Source organism: Molossus molossus, unplaced genomic scaffold (genome assembly GCF_014108415.1).
Source record: "Molossus molossus isolate mMolMol1 unplaced genomic scaffold, mMolMol1.p scaffold_m16_p_3, whole genome shotgun sequence".
Lineage (NCBI taxonomy): Eukaryota > Metazoa > Chordata > Mammalia > Chiroptera > Molossidae > Molossus > Molossus molossus.
Genome location: NW_023425366.1, coordinates 1,971,077 through 1,994,532, shown reverse-complemented (window position 1 = coordinate 1,994,532; position 23,456 = coordinate 1,971,077). Strand labels below are relative to the sequence as shown.

At 54.3% G+C, this 23,456-nt stretch overlaps 2 protein-coding genes across 6 annotated transcripts in view; one reads left to right on the top strand and one right to left on the bottom strand.

Annotated features, from left to right (window-relative positions):
- MTREX (Mtr4 exosome RNA helicase) overlaps positions 1-7,919 on the top strand; it is a 65,546-nt gene extending 57,627 nt beyond the window's left edge. For all 4 annotated transcript variants that reach the window (XM_036279033.1, XM_036279032.1, XM_036279034.1 and 1 more), the window contains 5 exons: positions 391-496; positions 1,944-2,000; positions 2,860-3,022; positions 6,505-6,609; positions 7,707-7,919. In XM_036279033.1, coding sequence (XP_036134926.1) covers positions 391-496; positions 1,944-2,000; positions 2,860-3,022; positions 6,505-6,609; positions 7,707-7,759 — 484 coding nt within the window. In that variant the 3' untranslated portion in view covers positions 7,760-7,919. The remainder of the gene's footprint in view (positions 1-390; positions 497-1,943; positions 2,001-2,859; positions 3,023-6,504; positions 6,610-7,706) is intronic.
- PLPP1 (phospholipid phosphatase 1) overlaps positions 7,880-23,456 on the bottom strand; it is a 67,437-nt gene continuing 51,860 nt past the window's right edge. For both annotated transcript variants that reach the window (XM_036279037.1, XM_036279038.1), the window contains exons 3-6: positions 22,994-23,274; positions 11,102-11,159; positions 8,731-8,907; positions 7,880-8,244 (exon numbers count right to left, since the gene is read on the bottom strand). In XM_036279037.1, coding sequence (XP_036134930.1) covers positions 8,116-8,244; positions 8,731-8,907; positions 11,102-11,159; positions 22,994-23,274 — 645 coding nt within the window. In that variant the 3' untranslated portion in view covers positions 7,880-8,115. The remainder of the gene's footprint in view (positions 8,245-8,730; positions 8,908-11,101; positions 11,160-22,993; positions 23,275-23,456) is intronic.

Genomic DNA, 23,456 nt, shown 5'->3' with positions numbered 1-23,456 from the left:
AGCCCACTCCTCATCGATTACTTCTTAAAATACATTTTGTTAAAAGTTTCATTTTAGTCCTGGCCGGTTTGGCTCAGTGGTTAGAGTGTCAGCCCGTGGACCAGAAAGTCCCGGGTTTGGTTCCCGCTAAGGGCACACACCTCGCTTGCAGTTTGTCCCTGGCCTTGGTCGGGGTCGTGGGGGTGGCAGCCACTTGATGTATCTCTCTCAGGTCAGTGTTTCTCTCTCTCCCTCTCTTCCTCCCTCTCTCCCTCCCACTCTATCTGAAGATAAATACAAAAATGTCCTCAGGTGAGGACTGAAAAACAAAACATTTTAGAAAGTTCCATTGTAAGAGTGTGTGCGCCAGGTGCTCTCTGCTCTGACACTCGGGCGCTCTCTCTGGCGCAGTGCCGACGAGCTCCTGCTCACCGAGATGATGTTCAACGGCCTCTTCAACGACCTGTCTGCGGAGCAGGCCGCCGCCCTGCTGAGCTGCTTCGTGTTCCAGGAGAACGTGAGTTCCTCGCTGAGCGTCTGTCTCACGAGTCACGTCATCTGTGGTCCATTGTGAACACTGTGTGCACAGTTTCAGTTATGGAAATATTACTTCATATTTACGTGTTACGGGTAATGGGGATTAGAAATCAGTACAACCTTAACACGAGGGGTGCGGGAGAATTAGATCATGGGGTGCGCAGTATCAGAAAGGGGGGTGAGAGGGGATTGTATTTTTGGAGAATCATCAATCAGACACCAAGTTTTAAATTTGTTCCAAAACAAATTTAAATATGTTTGAAGGTCTGGCCTAGTAAGACAGTCCTAGAAAGAAAAAAATGAGTGAAAGTAAGAGCCAAAACTAGTCGAGTGAAAGGGGCTGAATGAGGCTGGACTGCTGCCTCCTCCTGGTGTGGGGGAGGGGGGCGGGGGGGCGGCTCACAGGCAGGCCCAGGTCCCGCGTTTGGCTCGGCGTGTTCACAGGACCGCCTGCCCTTCACTCCAAAGACCGAGGTGACCTGCTTTGTGTGGAAGGTCACAGCATGTGTCACACTTTAAAGTTTATGCATTGTCATAAAGTAGACAGAATGAGACATCTGCCTTCTAACGGGGATTTTAGTATTGCTGTCTAAGCTTTTAGAGGACCCTTTACCATACACACTTAGTTTCCCTTAAGTACATTGTATAAGACACATTGTTTTTCACTTAACTCCTTCCTTACTCATTAAGCAGATCGAATACACTACTTGTTGAAGTAGGTGGGTACTCTTCTCTCTGCTCCCTCAGTGCTGACTCAAATCGCAGCCCTGTGGGCAGTGCGGACAAACTGTCTTTACCCTGATCACAAGCCTGTAGGTTTCAGGACCAGACCTTTTCCCTTTGACAGGATTTGAGCAGCCTGTCCAAGGTCATGTGGGGTTGTTAGTGATAGACCTGAATTTCTAACTGAGAAATTAACAAACTTTTTACTAGTGGGAAGGCACTATTAAGACACAAACTCAGATTAAAGTTTTACCTTATACTGTTAGAGAGCTAGAAACATTTGGTAAAATAAAAATTGAGAGCATGTTTTTCATGTTCTTCATTCTAAATATTCGACTTCCACAGATTGAGAGTTGCCTAGAAGTCAAAACTGTGATAAATCAAAATCAAACTGTGTAAGATGGCTCGTAGTTGTTCTGATGCGCCTGAACTGCTCGCGTGTTCGCAGCTTGCTCTCCGTGGTCCCTTTGTGGTCACAGAAACCCCTCGCCCCGACTCTGCATGTTCAGCAGGGTGACGTTTCCCTCCGAAACAACGTCACGATTGGGGTGAGGTGTGTTTCGCTCTCACGCAGTGAGAGTTGACCAGGAGTCAGTGCTGACGGACGCCTAAGGTCCCCCAGTGCAGCAACCACGGGTGGCAGCTGTCTGGTGCACAGAGTATTTACACTTGGGTTTTCACATCTGAGCTTCCTTTTCCTTTAGTCCAGTGAGATGCCCAAATTAACAGAGCAGTTGGCAGGACCGCTTCGTCAGATGCAGGTAAGATTTTTTTCGAACTTCCTATTTTATGAATAGTATATTGTAAAATAAACGTTTCTGATGGTCTACCCATAGTATTGGTCATTCAACAGAGACAGCTGCCTTTGGGGTTAAAGGTCACTTGACGTTAGTCACATCCTTTAATGCTCTTTGTAGCATTATAGCGTCATTTGTGATTCTTATTTAATAATTGAACAGCCTTTCTCACCAGTGGAGTAAATGTGCAGAGGTGCTGTGCGTGCAGACCCACACGCGTGAGGCGGACGGGCTGTGCCAGCTGCGTTGCTGCTTCTCAGGATGGAGGAGGCCTCTGGTGGACTAGCATTTAGTTCGCTCTGTATGTTTATATTTCCATTCACGTTTACAACAAAGTTTTAAAATCTGTTTTATCCTAAGAAATCATTGACCTTTTGGTTACCAAGGAGGAAAGAACGAATCTGAATTTCTCGTTGTGGGAGAGTAAGATCTTCAGATTCATGTTTTCTGAAGCAGTGTTCAGGGAAAAGGCATTACTTTGCCATAGGATTCATGTTTCTCTAAGTCTGTTTTATTATTGTTTTTGTTTCATTAATGGAACGATTAGAGATTGGTTATAGTGCTACTCTCAAGCAGCTTAAAGGAGGAGTTTCTGTTTTTTGTAGAAGAGGTGTGACCAGGTGAAGACCATGACCCTGATACACTTTTCTTAGTTAATTCCTTCACCATGTGGGAAAGCGAGGCCGTGTGCTCACGGAGCCGGGAGGGCTGCAGGCAGACTGCCCGGGAGAGAAAGGGGCCTGTGGGCGCTGGCTGCGGGAATAAAGGAAAAAGTGACGTGGAGACAGAAGGAAGGCATCTTAGTATGTCTTTATCTTTCAAGGAATGTGCTAAACGAATTGCAAAAGTCTCAGCAGAAGCCAAGTTGGAGATTGATGAGGAAACCTACCTGAGCTCGTTCAAGCCTCACTTGATGGATGTGGTGCACACCTGGGCCACCGGGGCCACGTTCGCCCACATCTGCAAGATGACCGACGTCTTCGAGGGTACGTCCAGGTCGTGTGTGCACGCACTTTCTGATGGAGGATACGCGTGTGCTTGGGGGACACTTCGGGTTTGTCTTACTGAGAGAAAGTGTACTTAGAGAGGCACAGAGGTGGAAGTGAGCAGCAGGAGAAACGGCTCAGGAAACACGCTGGAGGCGAAGCGGGCCCTGGGAGCCCAGGAGAGAGGAACAGGTGCCGGCCTGGGGAAGGGGGGCCCTGTGTGCTCCCTGGAGGGAGAGCGCCCGGGTCTCTGTCCTGAAGGCTTGGGGGGGGGTGGTTAAGGAAGGTCTCGGGAGGGTCTTGATGGCACAATCATCAGCCTTCCAGGTGTCTCCTTTCAGGGTCTGGTCCCTGCTGATTGGTTGGCACCAGGGCAGGGGTCCCTGATCAGTGCAGCTGGGCCTGAGGTCACCAGTACCTTCACCTGTGTGGTTTGCTGCTTTTCTGAGCCTGGAGCTGAAACAGCTGGGGCCTGGGTGTGTGCGCCGTGCTCAGAGCCTCTGTGTCCTGGGACTTCATGCCTAAGGGCTCTTCTCCTGTCCCCTTGTTTGTTCTCTCGGGGGGGGGGGGGGGTCTGACCTGCATGACTAGCAGCCAGGGTGACATTGTTTGAACTAAACATTGATTTTTCGTACTAAAATAGAATCTTCTATGTAGATCAGAAATCTTCTCCAAGGACCCTTTGCTTTTCATTAGTGTAGTCTGTCACGGGAGGACGTTCGTCCTCTGGACCTCGGAGGAGTTTGTCCCCACCGCTCTCCCTCAGCTCTGCCCGCAGTCTGTGACCACTCCTGCTTCTCACCTGGCAACAGGTCCTTCTCCTCCCTCCCTCTTCCAAGGAAGGGCCTGCCGTCTGGGTCCCGGGGCCTTTCTTTCTGAATTTTCTGCGTGCCCCTCGGTCCCGAATCACGTCCTTCCCGCTGCCACCTCAGCACGTCCGTGTGCTTTTGTCCCATCCGTGCTCTCCCAGCTCTGGTGCCGCGGGCGAGAGAGAGCAGGAGCTCAGAGCCGGCAGATCCTGCCCGCTCACCGGATCTGCCTGCTCAGCTGCCTGGGTTCCTTTGGCTACACCATGGGGAAGGGAATAGCTTCTGCCTCTTCCGCCGTATTGCAAGGAGGAGGGTGCTTGTGGAGCCCGGGAGAAGGGTGTCCTCAGTGTGCCCCCCTTTCCTCCTCCATCTGCGCAGTCTCACTCCCTGCTTGTGAAATGAGCACACGTTGCCAGGGGCTGTGTGAGTGCGTAGTTAGAAAACAGGCCTGTATCTGCTGGGACCTCCTTGCCAGTTTCTACTACTTCCTACATCTTGAAACCCAATATAAGTTCTCGGGCATTGTCTGGCAACAACCATCTCTACAGAAGTGAGTGCGTATAAACCTAAAAATCTCCTAAAATACTTTTTTCCTTAATTATTTTATTTTTGTTTTTATTGATTTTTTAGGGGGAGAATGAGAGAAACAATTATGTGAGAGAGAGATCGACCTGCCGCCTCCTGCACGCCCCCTCCTGGGGATCAGGCCCGCCACCCAAGCATGTGCCCTGACCTGGAGTCAAACCGGGACCTCTCAGTCCATGGACGACGCGCCATCCCATCACCCTGCCCGGACTTTCTTAACCCTTTTAAATGTGTAACTGAATTTCATCATAAATGGGCATTTATAAAATACACAGTTACTGTAGAAGATGCAGGCGCTGTGGGTCGTTTGGTGAGGCACATATAGTAGATGCTCGGGCTGGGGGCGTCACTGTCTGGGCTCGGCCCTGCTCTACCAGGCTCGAGTTATGCGTAACTTCCGTTTCTCTTTCCCTCTTTGTGAGCTAAGGTCCTCACAGTGGTTGTCTCGAGTAGTGAAGGTCAGACAAGAGAATCTCCCTAAAATACAGATTGCAGACCTGCCGCAGAATAAATGCTCAGAAAATGTTGGACATCACTCTTTTTTTCTCAAAACACGGGCCTTTCCTTGATGCCTGCATGTCACTGCAGTCAGTGGGTGACTCACTCTCCCATGACACAGAAACCTCAGGGTCAGAGTGAGGCACACACAGTGGGGGGAGGTGCCACGCTCGGCCCTGTGGTTGGTTGGTCGGACTGTATGTCATGTGTGTCTGCTCCAGCGGCCATTTCTGCATTGACATCTGGTCGCTTTGTGTGCGTGAAGCCGAATAATTGAGGGAGTCGTGTAGCAGAGACGGGCTGCACGTGAGGCTGGAGGTTTTCCAAGACCCCGTGGACCTTTCAGTGGAAGAGGAGGAAGGGCAAAAAGAGCCGGCTCCTGAGTTAGGCGCCAGTCCTCTGTGTCCACTGCATGTATTGCAATGCTTCCCTGTACAAGGGGAACAGGAAACAGTGGGCCGAGGAAGGGCCTGGGTCGCAGAACCCAGATCTCTGTCTCTTTCCTCTTCTGCTGCCTCCACTCATTCCTTTGAACCAAGTCTGACGTAGGTGAACATCTATTCCTAAGAGGTGGTATTGTCCTTCTCAGGGGCTGTTACCCCATTTGTCTTTCAAGATGACCTCATGCAGGTTGTCTTCTTTGTGACCAGTCTCATCTCGAAATGGCTTCTTTGTGTCTCGTTGCCGGGGCCCCGGGACGTGCTGCAGGGGGAGGAGGCCCCGGGATGCGCTGCAGGGGGAGGAGGCCCCGGGACGCGCAGGGAGGAGCCTGCACCACACTCCTGATGCTTTGTGCTCCTTCTGGGGGCGCTGTGCCTGCCTGTCTCAGCTCCGGCTCCATTCGGCTCGAGGAGTTACCTCTCTCTGACCTTCCCCTTGAGCACACTGCACGTGACGTGCAGGGCGTTCCTTCCCTCACACTGCAGTAGGTGTATCACAGGAACCTGCCAAGTGTCAGAGAGCTGCTCCAGTTCCGGCGTGAGTTCACAGCTGGCCGTGTCGGTACCCCTGGCCCCCCAAGAGGCTGCAGTTCAGGCCGGGAGCTCAGAGAGAACAGAGCCCGGCCCCTTGCTGCCATCAGACAGTGACACCGTCTCCAGGGAAGAGGCTGGTCTCTTCCTCGAGGACGCGCTGTGTGCAGAAGTCCAGGATGGGCACGCACACCTTTCCCACGACCCTGGGCGCTGCTCTCCCTGCTCGCAAACCTGTTGCCTTCTGACAGCCTGGTGTCCAGGGGCCTTAGTGCGCACCCCCCCCCCCCCCGTCCTGACTGCTACAGTTGGGTCAGGCCTTTCTGTGGGTCCTTGCCCCTGGTGCCAACAGCCTCTGGTCCTCACAGGCCCAGGTCATACATGGTCTCCTCTGGCCTGCATGTGTTGTTCTGCTCCGGGGCTGCTGCTCGCTTGCCTCTGTAGGAGCAGGTGTGTGAGCCCCGCCTGTCGCCAGCGAGGAGGGGAATGACACTTCCCGTGCGCCTCGCAGGCAGGGGTGCAGCTGCCACCTGCTCTCGGGGTGTCCCTTGCCCTCCTGCCTGCCTCTTCACAAAAGTCCCGCCTGTCCCCGCCTCACAAGCTGCGTCCTTCTGTGCAGGCAGCATCATCCGCTGCATGAGACGCCTGGAGGAGCTGCTCCGACAGATGTGCCAGGCGGCAAAAGCCATCGGGAACACCGAGCTGGAGAACAAGTTCGCCGAAGGTCAGTGTCCAGTGCAGGCCTCGCTCAACAGGGCAGGCCATCTCCACAGCTCGCTCAGATGGCCACGGAGTGCCCTCTAGCGGTGTGAAATTCCAGTGTTGGGGAGTTTTAAATTGATCTGCATTTACAAGAGCTCACTGTGCACCGCCTGTGTGCCAGGCGCTGTGCCGCACCTGATGCAGCAGATCCAGGGAGCCAGGCCCTGCCCATGGGGCTCGCGAGCCAGTGTGGTGGGCAGGCGGGCAGTCCACCACAGAAAGACCAAAGGAGAGGCAGGACGGGTAGGGGAAGGATGGGACGGTCCTGGCACCCAGGGGCTCAGGCAGCCTTTGGGCCTTCACATGTGTTGGGTACGCTGAGTGCCAGCAAGAGGCCCGTGTGTGGGAGCTGAGGAAGTAAGAAGCCGGGGATGGAGGGATGTCTTTGGGCCCCAGCCCTCGGCTTTTCCTCTGAGATGTGCAGGTTTCTGTGTTGGGAGTGTCGTGCTGGCAGGTTTTACGGGCCAGTCTGCAGAGTGGAAGGTGGGAGGGAGCGGGGCGTCCAGACTGGGACGGGACAGCTAGACGCAGGTGGTGGCGACAGGAGAACAGGCTGGTGGCTGGATTCATGCCATCCGGGTACTGGCCCGCAGGTGCACCCGAGCCCAGACATCAGTGACCCCCGTGATTTCTGCAGACACTGGCTTGTGTTGTGCTCCCGAGAGGCATACCTATCACTCGGGTTCAAGTCTAGATCTATGGACTGTGTGAATAAAAAACTTACCACTGTTCTGCCTTAGTCCAAAATGAATTTCACATAGTAATTGAAAATGTAGTGTCTTCAGGTTGAAAATTCATGTTTTTGGGTTATCTAACTTCTAGTCCTTCCCCAAATAGGTCTTTTAAAATATTTTTAGACACACACACACTGGGGTGCATTGGGGCCAGGGGTCTGGTTCCCGATTCCCACCACTCAGATGGCTGGGAGCTCCAGGTGGTGGTCAGACTGGCAAGGCTGTGTGTGGTCCGGGCAGCTGCCTCTGAACCCGCAGGAGAGGGGAGTTCCCATTCTTTGGGGTCTTGAGAATTTAAACTGAGCCCTATTTTCTTTTTTCTTAGGAATCACCAAAATCAAGAGAGACATCGTGTTCGCTGCCAGCCTGTATCTGTAGTGAGCGGAGGCGCGACCCCCCCCCAGCTGGCTGCACGCGCTCAGTGTCAGCCGGCCCGCCCGTGTCACAGCAGCTGTTCAGCCCTTTATGTGTCGCATTCGCATCGGCACGTGCACAGTGTACATGAGCATCCGTCTTTAATAGAAAAGTACAAGTGAGGCATTGCTTTAGTGAAAGGCTTGGAATTTTTTCATGAACTTTGAGCTATTAGACAGCTGCTGTGTTGAGTAACTATATACACACAGGTCAAGTGAGCGTCCAAGGTGCAGCCGCAGTCCTTCCGGGCTCGTGCAGGGCCACATGGCATCGCTTGTTCTCCCTCGGGAGCAGCCGGCTCCACTGGGCCCGGGGCCCCTTCAGGGCTGGTGACTGTTCCGCAAGTGGTTCTCGGCTGCGGGTGTTTCATGCAGAGTCGTGTGGGAATCCTCCTCCTTTCTTTCTTTAAAACAATGTTTCTCCTTGAAGAAATCTGATACATACACAACCTATAGGGAACAGAGTATACTTTCAGTAAGTTTCAAAGTCATACACAAAGTTACAGAATGCAGTCTGCAGAAATAAACAAGGACCTGTATCACTGGGGCCAGACTAAGGGCCCAGGAACTAGTGCTGACAGGAAGTTTTGTTCAAGGGATTCTTCCCAACAGAGTTGCTTTTTATGTCTTGGGCAGTAGCTTCACTCTGTTGGCATTTAAAGAGTTACTCTTCATGTAAATTCGTTTCTGGGTTTTTCCTACTTCATTACCAGAAAGAAGTTTGTAGTCAGAGCCCTGTACAATGAAGATGCGCAGTGTGGTCGCTTCGTGAAGACCTGGTGTTCACCTGCTGGCCACCTGACGTGACTTTCAGCAGCACTGGTTCTGACCTGGAGCCCACGATGGGCCACCCGGTTCTCTGCAGGGACCTCAGAGTCGGTTCTCCTTCCTTCCCCGTGTCCGCCCGCCCCAGGGCGGCCGGGCCTGCGCACTCACCACTAGCACTGCAACCAGGGCTCCCTGCGCCAGTCCCGTCAGCACGTCGCTCCAGTGGTGTTTGTAATCGGAGACGCGAGAAAGGCCCACATAGATGGACACGGCCACGAGGCCAAACTGCAGCGTGGGCCGCAGGAGTCTCGCCCAGTCTGCCTTCATCCTGGCCTGAAGGTAGAGCTAACAGAGGAGAGGAGTGAGCATGCCAGCCGGAAACTAGTTTATGTTAAGCATCACCACGCCTCCAAAGGGCTGGCGTTTAAAATGGTGAAGTCATTAAATAGTAGTAGTCATCAATGATAGTATCTGTTATGTATGGACCAGCTTCAGGCAAGCATTCTGTGTCCTCACCCAAGCACCAGACGTTAATCCTTTCAAGCAAAACAAAACGAATTGTTGCCCCAGTTTGGAAGAATTTATCACCTGCCCGGGTAGACCGCCTTTCAGATTCTAAACAAGGCAGGAGGTCTCCTCCATGCGGGGCTCCCGGCAGCTGCCCCCGCAGTCTGGGTCAGGATTCTCATGCGAATTCAGTGCTGCTGGCCATAGCTCCTGTCTTGGGATAAACTCGGCCAGGCCAGGCCCTGCTTCCTGCCCAGGCTGTCTAGGGACCAAGTCTGCTTAATGCACTCAGTTTACATGCAGGAGAGCACCTCTAGCCTCGAAACACAACCAGGGCAACCGAAACCGTGTGTTTATACATATGATAATCTGCCTAACTGAGCAGCACAGGCTGTAGTTCAGTCCTTGCCCAGCAGAGGGGTCTATTCTCAATAGCATCTGACCTTTTTAAAAAAATAAATAAGCTTTTTAACTGGGGTAAGACTAGAGAGTCATAAAGGCACTTTCTTCTCCTTAAGGCTTGTAAGGGCTGAGGAGGGGCTTGCTCAGCACCAGCAGACAGGCCCAGAGGCGGCAGGAAGAAGCCCGCCCTGCAGGCAGCACCCCCCAGCCCAGCGCCGCCTCACAGACTGCACGGGGTCTAGGGAGAGCCCAGAACAGCTTCGTGGGGTGCAGAGCAGCTGCTCAAACCAGCGGGGAGGACCCTGGGCACCAGGGCACGGGGAACGCAAGGTGTGCACTTTCCCTCTGGGTAGAAGTAACTACATTCTTCTAAAAAGGAAATTCGATGTCTGAACATTCAGCTTCCATCAAGGGTCTGCTGTCTCACCTTCACAGTCGGGCTGCACGAGGTGCTTTTCAAAACACACCACCCACCCTGCCCTTCCCTGACCTTACAGCAACTGCAGGACGCTGCTGCCTCGGTCTCTCAACCTGTCCTCAAAACAGGGTTTTGTGTTTTCTCCCCATTGGCTAGCATCAAGGAGTCAGCTGCCAGCTAAAGATGGATTTCACATTTTTAAAGGGTCACTTTTTAAAAAGAATATGCGACTAAGCTACTGTGCATGGCCTAACAGCCTCAATACGGTCTGACCTTTCACTGAAACCTGCCGGCCCTGCCCCAGCCCAGGGGCGCCCTCGGAAAGAAAGCGCCAGGGCCACGCATTCGGGGCTGCCGGAGGCCCTCCATACTTCGTGCCACCGCAGCGTCCGGACAGGCTCCCGCTGGACCGAGTACGAAAGGGAGCGGAGAGCAGACGTCCACGCTCCGGGGCAGGGTGCATGGGGGACGGCTCCTGCACATGGGGCCGCCGGGCAGTCACACGTGTGCGCCGGGGACCCCCTGGGGAGGGTGCCCATTTCTCCCGCACGAACAGGACGCGGGACGTCAGGGTGCCGTCTGCGTGACTGCGGAGGGGACGCTTGGTCCTGCCCGCTGGGCCTGTCGCTTCCTCCCAAAATTAAACCCCGGAGATGAAAACCTCGCAGTTTCCAGAAATGGTGCAGCAGCCAAAACGGAGCTCTGTTGTAATGGTTTCAACGTTGTGGGTTTGAACTTTATGTAACACATCTGCAATTTTTATGCTCTTTTAACTTTTGGAATTTGGTTTTTCAAATAAAAGCAAGTTTCTGGTAAAACTGACTTTAGATGCTCTGCAAATGAGGCCAAATGAGCCCCGGCAGCGGCAGCACTGTTCCAGCCGGGGCCCCTCTGAGCACTGTGCCTCACTGCTGGGGGGGGGGGGCACCTCCCTGCCTCACCGCTGCGGGGGGGGGGCACCTCCCTGCCTCACCGCTGCGGGGGGGGGGGCACCTCCCTGCCTCACCGCTGCGCGGGGGGGACCCGCACCTCCCACAGGCACAGCTGCATCAGAGCCGAGGCAGGCACCGCTCGCCCACATAGAGGCTCCCCCTCACCAAACCTGACCCTGTACAGAGGGACAGAGAGAAACCGCTTCTAAGAGGACGAAGTTAACCAGTTGCTCTCGCGAGACCTGGACCTGGACGGGCAGGGAGCCGCGCGCGGACTCACCGCCACGAAGAGCATGCAGTACATGGAGAACGAGGAGTGGCCCGAGTAGAAGGACAGCCTGGAAGAGAGAGACACGGTCATTCCCCGGCCGCGCAGTCGGGGCCATGTCCCCCACGTGCGCCGCCTCCCCTTCGGAACCGGGCGGGCGCAGAGTGCGGGTCCCGGCCCACGGCCTCCCCTTCGGAACCGGGCGGGCGCAGAGTGCGGGTCCCGGCCCACGGCCTCCCCTTCGGAACCGGGCAGCCGGCCGGGCGCGGTCCCGGCCCACGGCCTCCCCTTCGGAACCGGGCGGGCACAGAGTGCGGGTCCCGGCCCACGGCCTCCCCTTCGGAACCGGGCGGGCGCAGAGTGCGGGTCCCGGCCCACGGCCTCCCCTTCGGAACCGGGCGGGCACAGAGTGCGGGTCCCGGCCCACGGCCTCCCCTTCGGAACCGGGCGGGCGCAGAGTGCGGGTCCCGGCCCACAGCCTCCCCTTCGGAACCGGGCAGCCGGGCGAGGGCGGGCGGGCGGGCGCGGTCCCGGCCCACGGCCAGCGTCACTGCAGGGGAGCCGCGGAGGCTCCGGGGCCTGGACAACCTGCTGCTGCCTGCAGGGAGTCCTGACCAGCCGAGCTGGCCTCTGGCCCGGCTCCATCAGCGTGGACACTCGCTCGGCCGCCCCAGAGAAACGGGGGCACAAGGCGCCGCCGCGACTCCGCGGGGCCCCAGGGGAGGGCCGCCCCTTCTCCGGGACGCTGCGGTCCCAGGGGACCGACAAGCCATCGTGCTGGGACGCATCTGGAGCATCCTTCAGTGACCACATGAAACTACACAACTTCCCATTTCACGTAAAACAGAAGAACGGAAGGACACGCGGTTAACGGGCTCGGGAAGGACATCCAATGGGGCTAAGAAGGTGCCATGTTCCAGAGACATGTCCCACCGGACCCCACAGGCAGGACCGTGGCCCTCTGAGTTCGGGGGACACCGGCGCTGCTCCCCACAGCACGCGTGACCGCCACCCACAGGCCCCCCCTGCAGCGAGCATGAAGCCGCGTGTGCGGGCCGCGGGGGTTCGGGTCCCCGCTCGCCGCTCCCCGCAGCAGCACCTGGGGCGCGGAGGCCGGTCGGGCCACGCCAGCCGGCACCAGAAACCCGCGGCGAGGCCCGGCGACGGGTGCCGAGCAGGCCTCCCTGCGACGCTCTCGCCGCGGAGTGTGACACGGGACGGGCGGCGGTGCGGAGGGGTCGGCAAGCGGCCGCAGCGGCAGCGGGCGCCGGCACGGACGCTCGGACAGGATGCGGGAGAGCTGCGGGCGAGGTCCCGTCGTTTCAGATGCACCTGGAACTGCGTCCCGAGGGGCTGCGACAGCCTCCCGCACCCTCCCGGGATGTCCTGGGGACGGACAGCTCAGGGCCGAGCCCTGCCGGCCGCGCCCTCGGGGAGGCGCAGCACCCGTGACCGCCCCCGTGACCGCCCGCGGAGAACCCAGCTCTCCCCGTGCAGCCGCTCAGTCTGGCGGAAGCGGGTTTCCACTGTTCGAGACACGCCCTCCGGCCAGGTTATTTACCTGCGTGCCGTTGCATTAAAAAAGGGGTTAACTGTAATTTTAAAAAATTATTTTAAACACTGGAAGAACCAACCAGGAATTAATAAAAAAGAAAAACTATTTCTTACATTCAACCAAAAATACTGCCGTTAAGCGTCTAAACCATACAAAGCCGCCGCAATCCAAATACAAATAACTGCACTGAGCACCTGAGTCATTCAGCCAGAGGTAGCCACCCGGAACTCATCAGGAGCAGAGTGTACACTTCAACCACTGCATTTAAATAAAAGCCAGAAACCATACACAAGAATAAACTCAAAATGAATAAAAGAATTAAACGTGATTTTTTTTTTTTTTTTTATCCTCACCCGAGGACATTTTTCCATTTTTTGTTCAGGTAGAGTGGGAGGGAGAGAGAGGAACAGAGAGACAGAGAGAAACATCGATGTGAAAGGGACACACCGAGTGGCTGCCACCCGCACGGCCAACCAGGGCCGGGGACAAACTGCAACCAAGGCACATGCCCTTAGCGGGAACCGAACCCGGGTCTCTCAGGACCGCAGGCCGACGCTCTAACCGCTGAGCCAAACTGGCCAGGGCTAAACGTGATTCTTGAATCCATAAAAATCCTAGAAGAAAATGGAGGCAACAAAATTTCGGACATCATACGGAGCAGAATTTTCACTGATACGTCACCTAAGGCAACAGAAACAAAGGAGAAAAACACATGGGACTACATCAAACTCAAAAGCTGCACAGCAAAAGAAACAACCATCACATTGGAAAGGCTACCCACTGTATGGGAGAACATCATTGCCAATGATATATCAGATAAGGGCTTAATTTCCAATAACATATATAAAGTGCTCATACAACTCCACAAAAGGAAGACAAAGAACCGAATTTAAAAATGGGCAGAGGAACTAAACAGACACCTCTCCAAACAGGACATACAAATGGCCAAGAGACATATGAAGAAATGCTCAACATCACTAATCATCAGAGAGATGCAAATTAAAACAACAGTGAGGTATCACCTCACACCTGTCAGAATGGCCACCATCAACAAATCATAAACAACAAGTGCTGGCGAGGGTGTGGAGAAAAGGGGACCCTAGTACACTGCTGGTGGGAATGCAGGACTGGTGTAGCCACTATGGAAAACAGTATGGTGTTTCCTCAAAAAATTAAAAATTGATCTGCCATTTGACCCAGAGATCCCACTTCTAGGAATACACCCTAAGAAGCCTGAAACACCAATCAGAAAGAATATATGCACCCCCATGTTCGTTGCAGCACTATTTACAATAGCTAAGATCTGGAAACAGCCCAAATGTCCATCAGTAGACGAATGGATAAAAAAGCTGTGGTACATGTACACAATGGAGTACTACGCAGCTGTAAGAAAGAAAGATCTCTTATCCTTTGAGACGACATGGAGAGACCTGGAGAGTATGATGTTAAGCGAACAAGCCAATCAGAGAAAGACAAGTAACACGTGATCTCACTTATTTGTGGACTATAATGAACAAGGTGGGCCGATGAATGAAACAGACCCAGAGATCTAGAAAGGACACGGTTCAGACTGACAGACCTCGGAGGAGGGGGGGATGAGATGAACCAAATAACTTATATGCATGTGTGCATAACCAATGGACACAGACAACAATGCTGGGGCGTGCAGAGGCAGGAAGGGGAGGAGGGGGTCTAAGGGGGGAAAAGAAACATCTGTAACAAAAATAAAAATTGGAAAATAAATAAATAAAAGCCAGAAAAAAGAACAGCGTGGCTCTCCCAGAGGGTGTGTTTCCGCCCTGCATGCCCACAGCCCGAGCCCTGCCGGCCAGGTGCGCAACGTGCTGGAAACGCAAGTCCTCAGGCCCCGCCCCAGATCTGTTTTAACAGGCTCTCCAGGTGGTTCTAACAAACCACTGACATTGGGGAGCCACTAGTCTGAAGAGAAACCTGGCCTGGGAAGGGAGCTGCAGGTCTCAGCTACCTGGGCTCATCAGCAGGCCTCTCCCACACCTGAGAAGAACTCCACTGGCGGGGGCGGGGCACAGGCCTGGGCAGGGGGGCACGGGCCAGGCGCCCTCCTGCTGCCCTGAGCTGGCCCAGGCGCCCAGGTGCACACACGAGCAGGTGCTCCCAGGGCTACAGGTGGGACGTTTCCCATGACGCCCATCACGTCCTCACTTCTGTGGGAACCAGTGGCTGCCACCAGCGAAGCCAGGCAAAGCGCTGTGACCCCCGTGAGTTTGGCACAAGAGCATGTGAGCAGCGGGCAGGGGGAGACAACGAAAATAAGAGAACAGACGGGAAAAATCAAGATCAAAAACCAGAACGGTAGGAGGTTCTCACCCCACGAGGCAGCTCTGACTCATCTGAGGTCAGCTACGTGACTCATTTCGAGTGGTATGTCCCTTCTCTCCAATGGCAAGCATTATAATTTTATAATTAAAACAGGCAGGCTGTGCAGATAAACTGAAAAGGCAGATCACACTACGGTCCTAATAAACTACAGACACTGTCTAGAAAAATGTGTCTGCGTGTCCAGCACCCTGACTCTCACCCAGAGGGAAGGACCAGACGAGCCTGCACCCACCAACTATTGGCACAGGTCAAGGGGCAACCCCAGCCCCTTCCAGACACCGGATGGAGGTCACAGGAAGACACAGAGTCTCCTTAAAATTTCACTGTGTTTGATTTCCCTTCTCCTTGCTTCAAAACCCCAACTTCCCAAAGGCCTTCTCACTGAGAACTGCGACCATGTGGACGCAGACAGCCCTGCACAGAGCTGTCTGACAGTCACGCTGCTCCGAAAGGTGGTTCTGCTGGCCCTACGCAGGCTCCGAGCAGACACTGCTTGTGGGCGGGGTAGAAGCTTTAAAGAGTGATGGGTAAAATATCTCAGTGTACTTAAGTCAAAAGTACAATCTTACTGTAATACTCTCAACAATAAAGATAAAAAAGAAAAGAAAAAGCTTTGCCAAAAAAAAAAAAGTGCAGTTGGAATAAGGGCACATTGATTGCTCCAGACCCACCTGGAAGAGAGCACGCAGTGCACACAGGTGCACACAGCCCGAGAGCGCACGGTGCACACAGGCGGAGAGAGCACGCAGTGCACACAGGTGCACACAGCCCGAGAGCGCATGGTGCACACAGCCCGAGAGCGCACGGTGCACACAGGCGGAGAGAGCACACAGTGCACACAAGTGCACACAGCCCGAGAGCGCACGGTGCACACAGGCGGAGAGAGCACGCAGTGCACACAGGTGCACACAGCCCGAGAGCGCACGGTGCACACAGGCGGAGAGAGGGCGCGGTGCACACAGGTGCACACAGCCCGAGAGCGCACGGTGCACACAGGCGGAGAGAGCACGCAGTGCACACAGGTGCACACAGCCCGAGAGCGCACAGTGCACACAGGTGGAGAGAGGGCGCGGTGCACACAGGTGCACACAGCCCGAGAGCGCACGGTGCACACAGGCGGAGAGAGCACGTGGTGCATACAGGTGCACACAGCCCGAGAGCGCACGGTGCACACAGGCGGAGAGAGGGCGCGGTGCACACAGGTGGAGATGCCACTCCTCTCACACTGTTTAAAAGAAGCCATTGTTGCCCTGGCAGGCTTGGCTCAGTGGTTAGAGCATCGGCCTGTGGTCCGGAGAGATCTGGGTTCGGTTCCTGCTAAGGGCATGTACCTCGGTTGCAGTTTGTCCCCGGCCCTGGTTGGTCGTTCAGGTGGCAGCCACTCGATGTGTCCCTTTCACGTCGATGTTTCTCTCTCTCTCTTCCTCTCTCTCCCTCCCACTCTATCTGAACAAAAAATGGAGAAAAAAAGTCCTCAGGTGAGGATAAAAGAAAATAAAAAAAGAAGCCATTGTCCCTGTTGTCCAAATGGCGTGTGCAGGAGAGAGGACCCTCAGTGAGATGCACTGTCGTGAGAAATGGACTATGGCCTAGTACCTAAGCTTCCGGTGCCCCTTCCCGCCTCAGCGACTCTCCGAGCCCTGGCCTAGGGTAGGTTCCTGTGTCTCCCGTGGGTGCCACAGGAAAGGCGTCCTCGGCACTTGGCAGAAAAGCACAGACCGAGACTCAAGGGGTGAGAAACACTAGGAAGACCCACAAGCCCGAGCAGCACCCACAAAGCCAGAACCATCACCAGTGGAAGCGAGGACACACTGAGAGCAAACAGCGTCCTAAAGGGGACCGGACACGAGGAGACGACCCAGATGTCTCCGCCCCTCCTGGGGAACCCAGACGTGTGCCTAGCACCCACAGTGCAAAGGAGAACCAACTCCCCCAAGGAGGTCTATACCCAGCGAAGCTATTCTGTTGTCGTCGTCAATCCTCGCCTGGAGATGCTTTTCCATCGGTCTTCAGAGAGAGGGAGAGAGCGGGAGGGAGGGAGAGAGAGCGGGAGGGAGGGAGGGAGGAAGGGAGAAACCTCCTGTGAGAGAGACACCACTGGTTGCCTCCAGCACAACCCCGACCAAGGCCAGGGATCAAACCTGCAACCGAGTTACATGCCTTTGACCGGGGACTCGAACCCAGGATTCTTCGATCCTTGGGCGACACTCTAAGTGCTGAGCCAAACCAGCTGGGGCCAGCAAAGCTATTCTTGAAAAATGAAGACAGAACAGAGACACTTCCAGATGAACAAAGCCGAGAACTTGCGGCAGCAGGCCTGAGCCACAGAACAGTGACGGGCTGCTTCACGCCGAGCTGCCCCGCACTGCGCCAGGGCTGTGGCACAGACGCGCGTGTCTGCTGGCACCCCTTGTCGTTAGAGACCTCACTGAACATCTTCTATTCATTTCTTTTTTTTTTTTTTATCCTCACCCGAGGACATTTTTCCATTTTTTGTTCAGGTAGAGGGGGAGGGAGAGAGAGGAACAGAGAGAGAGAGAGAAACATCGATGTGAAAGGGACACATCGAGTGGCTGCCACCCGCACAACCGACAAGGGCCGGGGATAAACTGCAACCGAGGTACGCGCCCTTAGCGGGAACCGAACCCGGGTCTCTCAGGACCGCAGGCCGACACTCTAACCGCTGAGCCAAACCGGCCAGGGCCTATTCATTTCTTTAAACATGCTGTTTAAAGCAAAACTTAAAACACTATTTTGCTGAGTTGATAAGGTATGTGGATGTAATATACATGACAGTACCACCCCAAAGTGTGTACAAGGTCTGGGGCCACAGAGCCACACTGTGTAAGAAAGGGCTAATTTTGCCATAGGAAAGTCAACATTAACTTGATGTAAATTATGACAGAGATGGACACTGCAATTCCCTAGAGAAATTCCAAAACTTAACCATGAAATTCAGAGAAAATATCAGTAGAATACTTAAAATGTTGTACTAAAAAATAAATTATGTAGACCTGGCCAGTTTGGCTCAGTGGTTAAAGCATCAGTCCGAGGACCGAAGGTTGTGGGTTCAATTCCCAGTCAAGGGCACGTACCTCAGTTGTGGGTTCCCTCTCCGTCCCCCCTCGGGGTTGTGCAGGAGGCAACCAATTGGATGAGTCTCTCTCACATCGATGTTTCTCTCCCCCACTCCCACTCTATCTAAAAAGAAAAAAAAAATCAATGGAAAAATATCCTCAGGTAAAGATAAAAAGAAGTTGTGTGATACAAAGGAAAGCAGTATAGGAGACACAGAACTTAAAAGAGACGAAAAAAGAAATGACACCCAAAACTAGTTTATGCTGAAAGTCACTTACAGCTCGATTTTCAGAGAAAGAAAAACGGGAAGAGCGAGGCGGCAGCTAACCCTGAGGACACCGGATGTGAATCAACAGACTCCGACCAGAAAGCAGGCGCTTTCAGCCTGGGTTAAAAGAATAAACAAGATCCAACTACATACTTTAAACATCCCACAAACATGTTTGACGGTCAAAGCCTCGAATAAACTGAAATTTTATTTATGGAAAATACATACAATCCAAACAGTACACACAGGAGAGCTGGAGCTGGCTCGACAGCAACATCAGACAAGACTCAACGCAGAAGAACGTCTAGAGACATTTCATAGGAAAAAAGGCACATACAGGGAAAAAAAGACTCAAAATACACTGAACAACAGAATCACAGAAGAAACTAAGCAAAAGCCGGGGGACAGGAAAGAACACAGGGAAGCCAGTCGCTGTGGCAGAGCCGGCGAACCCTGAAGGGCGGACGAAGGCCTCTAGGACGCATCGGTATGGACAGAAGGTGGGGCGAGTCTCCAGCCGTCGGGAGTGCAGCACAGCGACCTCTCCAGAGGCACACCCCCCCACCCCCGCAAGGACACGCCCTCCGCACCCCCACACCCCCCCGCAAGGACACGCCCCCGCCCCCCCCCCCCCGCAAGGACACGCCCTCCGCACCCCACCCCCCGGGCAAGGACATGCCCTCCACACGGGAGCCTAGTCACACAGTCTGCAGTGTAACTGAACCAGCAGTCGGGACAGGAGGACGGACAGGAGAGTGGACAGGAGGATGGGCAGGAGGGCGGGCAGGAGAGCGGGCAGGAGGGCGGGCAGGAGAGCGGGCAGGAGAGCGGGCAGGAGGGCGGGCAGGAGGGCGGGCAGGAGAGCGGGCAGGAGGGCGGGCAGGAGAGTGGACAGGAGGATGGGCAGGAGGGCGGGCAGGAGGGCGGGCAGGAGGGCGGGCAGGAGGGCGGGCAGGAGGGCGGGCAGGAGGATGGGCAGGAGGGCGGGCAGGAGGATGAACAGGAGGATGGGCAGGAGGACGGACAAGAGGGCGGGCAGGAGGGCGGGCAGGAGGACGGGCAGGAGGGCGGGCAGGAGGGCGGGCAGGAGGGTGGACAGGAGGGCGGACAGGAGGACGGGCAGGAGGACGGGCAGGAGAGTGGACAGGAGGATGGGCAGGAGGGCGGGCAGGAGGGCGGGCAGGAGGACGGACAGGAGGGCGGACAGGAGGGCGGACAGGAGGGCGGACAGGCACTGGACGGAGCACCAGGGAAATCAGGAAGCGCGCCGGGTAGGCGGCCGCGGGAGGTGACACCGCCAGTGACCTGAGTCTCACCTGTGAAACTACAGGAAGAACTGATTAAACTGAAAGCGAGCGGAAATGAATAAAAGCAGAAATAAATTAAATTGAATACAGAAAAACAACAGAGGAAAAACCAAGGAACCTAAAAGAAACTAACAGATGAATGAAAGCAACGAAGTTGCAGCCAGACCAGCAGAAACGAGCAGCCCGGCCGAGGGGGGAGGGGGAGGAGCGAGGGGGAGGGGCGAGGAGCGAGGGGTGGGGTGAGGGCCGAGGGGGGAGGGCGGGCTCCAGGCAGCGAGGGCCCCGGACGGGGACACCGTGAACAGCCAGAGGCCGGCGTGATGATCCAGGTGGAACGGGCAAATCCCGTCAGAGACAAATGGCCAAACCGTACAAGAAAGAGACTCCCCGAAAAGCCCTACATCTATTTTAAATTATAAAATCATAGTTTAGAAAACTCCACCAAACATTTAATACCGAACACTTGACACCAAAGCTGGACAGAAATTGCACACAAGAATTACAGACAAGTGACACTCATGCACATAGAAGCAAAAATCCTCAACAGAGTATTAGTAACTCAAATTCAATTCATATGAAAAATATAACGCACCATGACCCCATGGAGTTTATCCCGGGAATGAAAAGTTGCTTTAATGTTTCAAAACTGATTAAATACACTGTACTAAAAGAGAAAACAATACGGCCATCCCAAGACCTTAGGAAGAACATCTGACAAAATCCAGCACACGTCCGTGAAAAAATCTAACGGACACACACGGGTCAACATGCTTCATGGCGAACCACTAAGGACGCTTTCCACCCGGGGCAGGGAGGGGCACCTCTGCTCTCGCCACTGTCCCCACACTGTCCGGGAGCCCTGGCCACTGGGGCGCGGAAGACAAGCAGAACGGGAGAGAAGAGTGGGTTCTCCATTCACAGACGGCACAAACAGCAGCAGAAAGCCTTGAGGAATCTACAAGTTACTCCAACTAATAAATTAGTTAAATTAGCAATATTTCAGGATTCAAAGCAATATAAAACCACTGCATTTCTCAACACAATAAACATTGAAAATTGATTTTAAAAAATTATTAAAACCTGCCCTGGCTGGTTTGGCTCAGCAGTTAGAGTGTCGGCCTGCGGTCCAGAGAGACCCGGGTTCGGTTCCTGCTAAGGGCACGTACCTCGGTTGCAGTTTGTCCCCGGCCCTGGTTGGTCGTGCGAGTGGTGGGTGTCCCTTTCACGTTGATGTTTCTCTCTCTCTCTCTCTCTCTCTCTCTCTCTCTCTCTCTCTCTCTCCCTCTCTCCCTCTTTCTTCCTCTCTTCTCCCTCCCACTTTATCTGAACAAAAAATGGAAAAAAATGTCTTTAGGTGAGGATTTAAAAAAAGAAAATTATTAAAACCTTTTCACAACAGCATCAACAAACACTAAAACCTTACTGACATTTAACCAAATGTGTACAAGACATGGACACTGGAAACAAAAAAATACTGCTGAGAGAAACTAAAGAAAACTAAATACAGGAAGAGATATACCACAGTTACAGGCTGAAGGACTCTATCGAGATAGCAGTTCTTCACAAACTGCTCTGTAGATCAGAACTGATGTCTATCAAAATGAGCTGCTGCTTCTCCAACCAGCCCTCTGTCCATCCCCTGCGCCTCAGCTCCTCCCTGGACACTGCACCCCCAGTTCTACGGCCACGTCCTCTGTCTCCCCGTGTCCAGACTCCTCCCTGACGGTGGCGTTGAAGGGCCTCTCCCTGGGGCACTGCTTGGCCTGGAGCACTGTCAAAGCTCAGAATGACCCCGCCACACCCACACCATGAGCCCAGGGCCGGTGTTGGTGGCTTCATCACTGCCCCTTACACGAGTGCCCACCTGGGCTCAAATCAGTGCGGCTGCCTCCTCCCTCTGCGTATCCACCACCCACAGCTTTAGTCCCTTCCCTCCTTCGTTCGTGAGGACTCGGCACCCACTTCAGCCCTCACAGCACCTCAGCGCGTGTCCCTGAGCAGCCTCTCTGGCCTGGCTTTGCTACCGCGAGAAGGGTCTCTGCCACTGTCGTCACCTGTTCATTGTGCGTCTCCCCGGCCACACTGAGCTCCACGAGGGCCTGGTCCACGGCTGAGTCCTGAGCACGCAGCACAGTGAGCACTTAGTTACACCCGGTGTTGGGCCAGGGAACCAAGGACGACAATCAAGCACACAGCACAGTGAGCACCTAGTTACACCCGGTGTCGGGCACCAGGGAACCAAGGACGACAATCAGTGTACAGGAATCGACATAATCTGGAATCTGGACGTGCTACCCAGAGAAAGCATCTGCTGGACGAAGGACAGCTAAGGGAAATGGACAGCAATCTTGTAAGATATGAAAAGGTGAATCACACTGAAACGCTACGGCTGACAATTCTGAAACCCGAGGTGAGGTCTCGGCTCTGCCACCAACCGGTGCTTTGCTGATGTCACTGAGCTCCCCACCTTCTGCCTCATGCATTCCAACAGCGCTCCAGATGCTGACAGTAGCCCAACAAGGGCGTCTGTTTTGTTTGTTTTATTCTCACCCAAGGACATTTTTCCATTTTATTCTTGTTGTTCAGATAGAGTGGGAGGGAAAGAGAGGAAGAGAGAGAAAGAAACATCAATGTGAGAGAGACACATCGAGTGGCTGCCACCCGCACAACCCAACCAGGGCCGGAGACAAACTGCAACCGAGGTACGTGCCCTCAGCGGGAACCGAACCCGGGTCTCTCTGGACCGCAGGCCAACGCTCTAACCACTGAGCAAAACTGGCCAGGGCCAAGGGTGTTTGTTATAGGAAGGCAACCTGAAGCCTGAGAGCTCTCAAGACATGGATGAAGTGACTTCACAAAAAGGACACTCCAGGAATACTGATCTTACAGAGCTTCACGCAGGGCTGACTAGATCAGAAGTCAGCAAACCCTAACCCGAGGCAGCCACTGTTCACGTGAATAAAGTTTTACTGGGACACGGCCACGTCCATTCACGCCACGACCGCCTTTGGCTGCTGCTTCCTGCTCCGCCTGCCGAGCTGGACAACTGTCGAGTGGCCGCGTGGCCGCAGAGCCTAGGTTTGCTCTCTGGACCTGGGGACATCCGCTCCCTGGACTGCTAATGACTTACGGGTTCATGTCACGTGATTCACGTGATTCCCTCGGAGAGGAAAACAGCTGCATTAAAAAGCTTTCAAACAGAGGACGGGGTGAAGCGGGGAGGGGCACAGGGCGAGGACAGACGGGGTCCCCGCTCGCCTCCCAGGCCCACGCCGGCCTCTCCAGGCCGGTGAGCGGCTCGGCGCCCGGCCCCGGCCCCGGGTCCCAGGAGCACACACCTGCCCTCCTTCACTTTGTGCGCGTTCCCTCGGCACACGTAGTACTCAATGTAGCCATCGCTGCAGTTGATCTTGGACCAGTCGAGGTCGCAGACGTCCAAGAAGTGAGGCCGCAGTCTGCCTATCGAGTACTTGGCTATGTCGGTCAGGGACTGACTGGCGGCCGCACCGAACAAAAATGTTCCGATGGCTTTGTAAATAGTGGCTACGTAGTTATTCCTGATAAAGGAATTCGAGTGCAAGAGGTTACAGTAGACAGACAGGGCTTCTCCGACAATCATCTGAAAAAGAAACAGAAAGATAGTTATGTTAAAACAGCAACCAGGCACTTTAAACAAAATTAAAAATAGAAAACAAAATGATAAATCACAATAAAATTATTTTTAAAACAACCATCCCCTTTTCCCCTTCACCAATGGCAAGTCAATTTAGGGTATCTAAACCACAAAAAGGTATCACATCA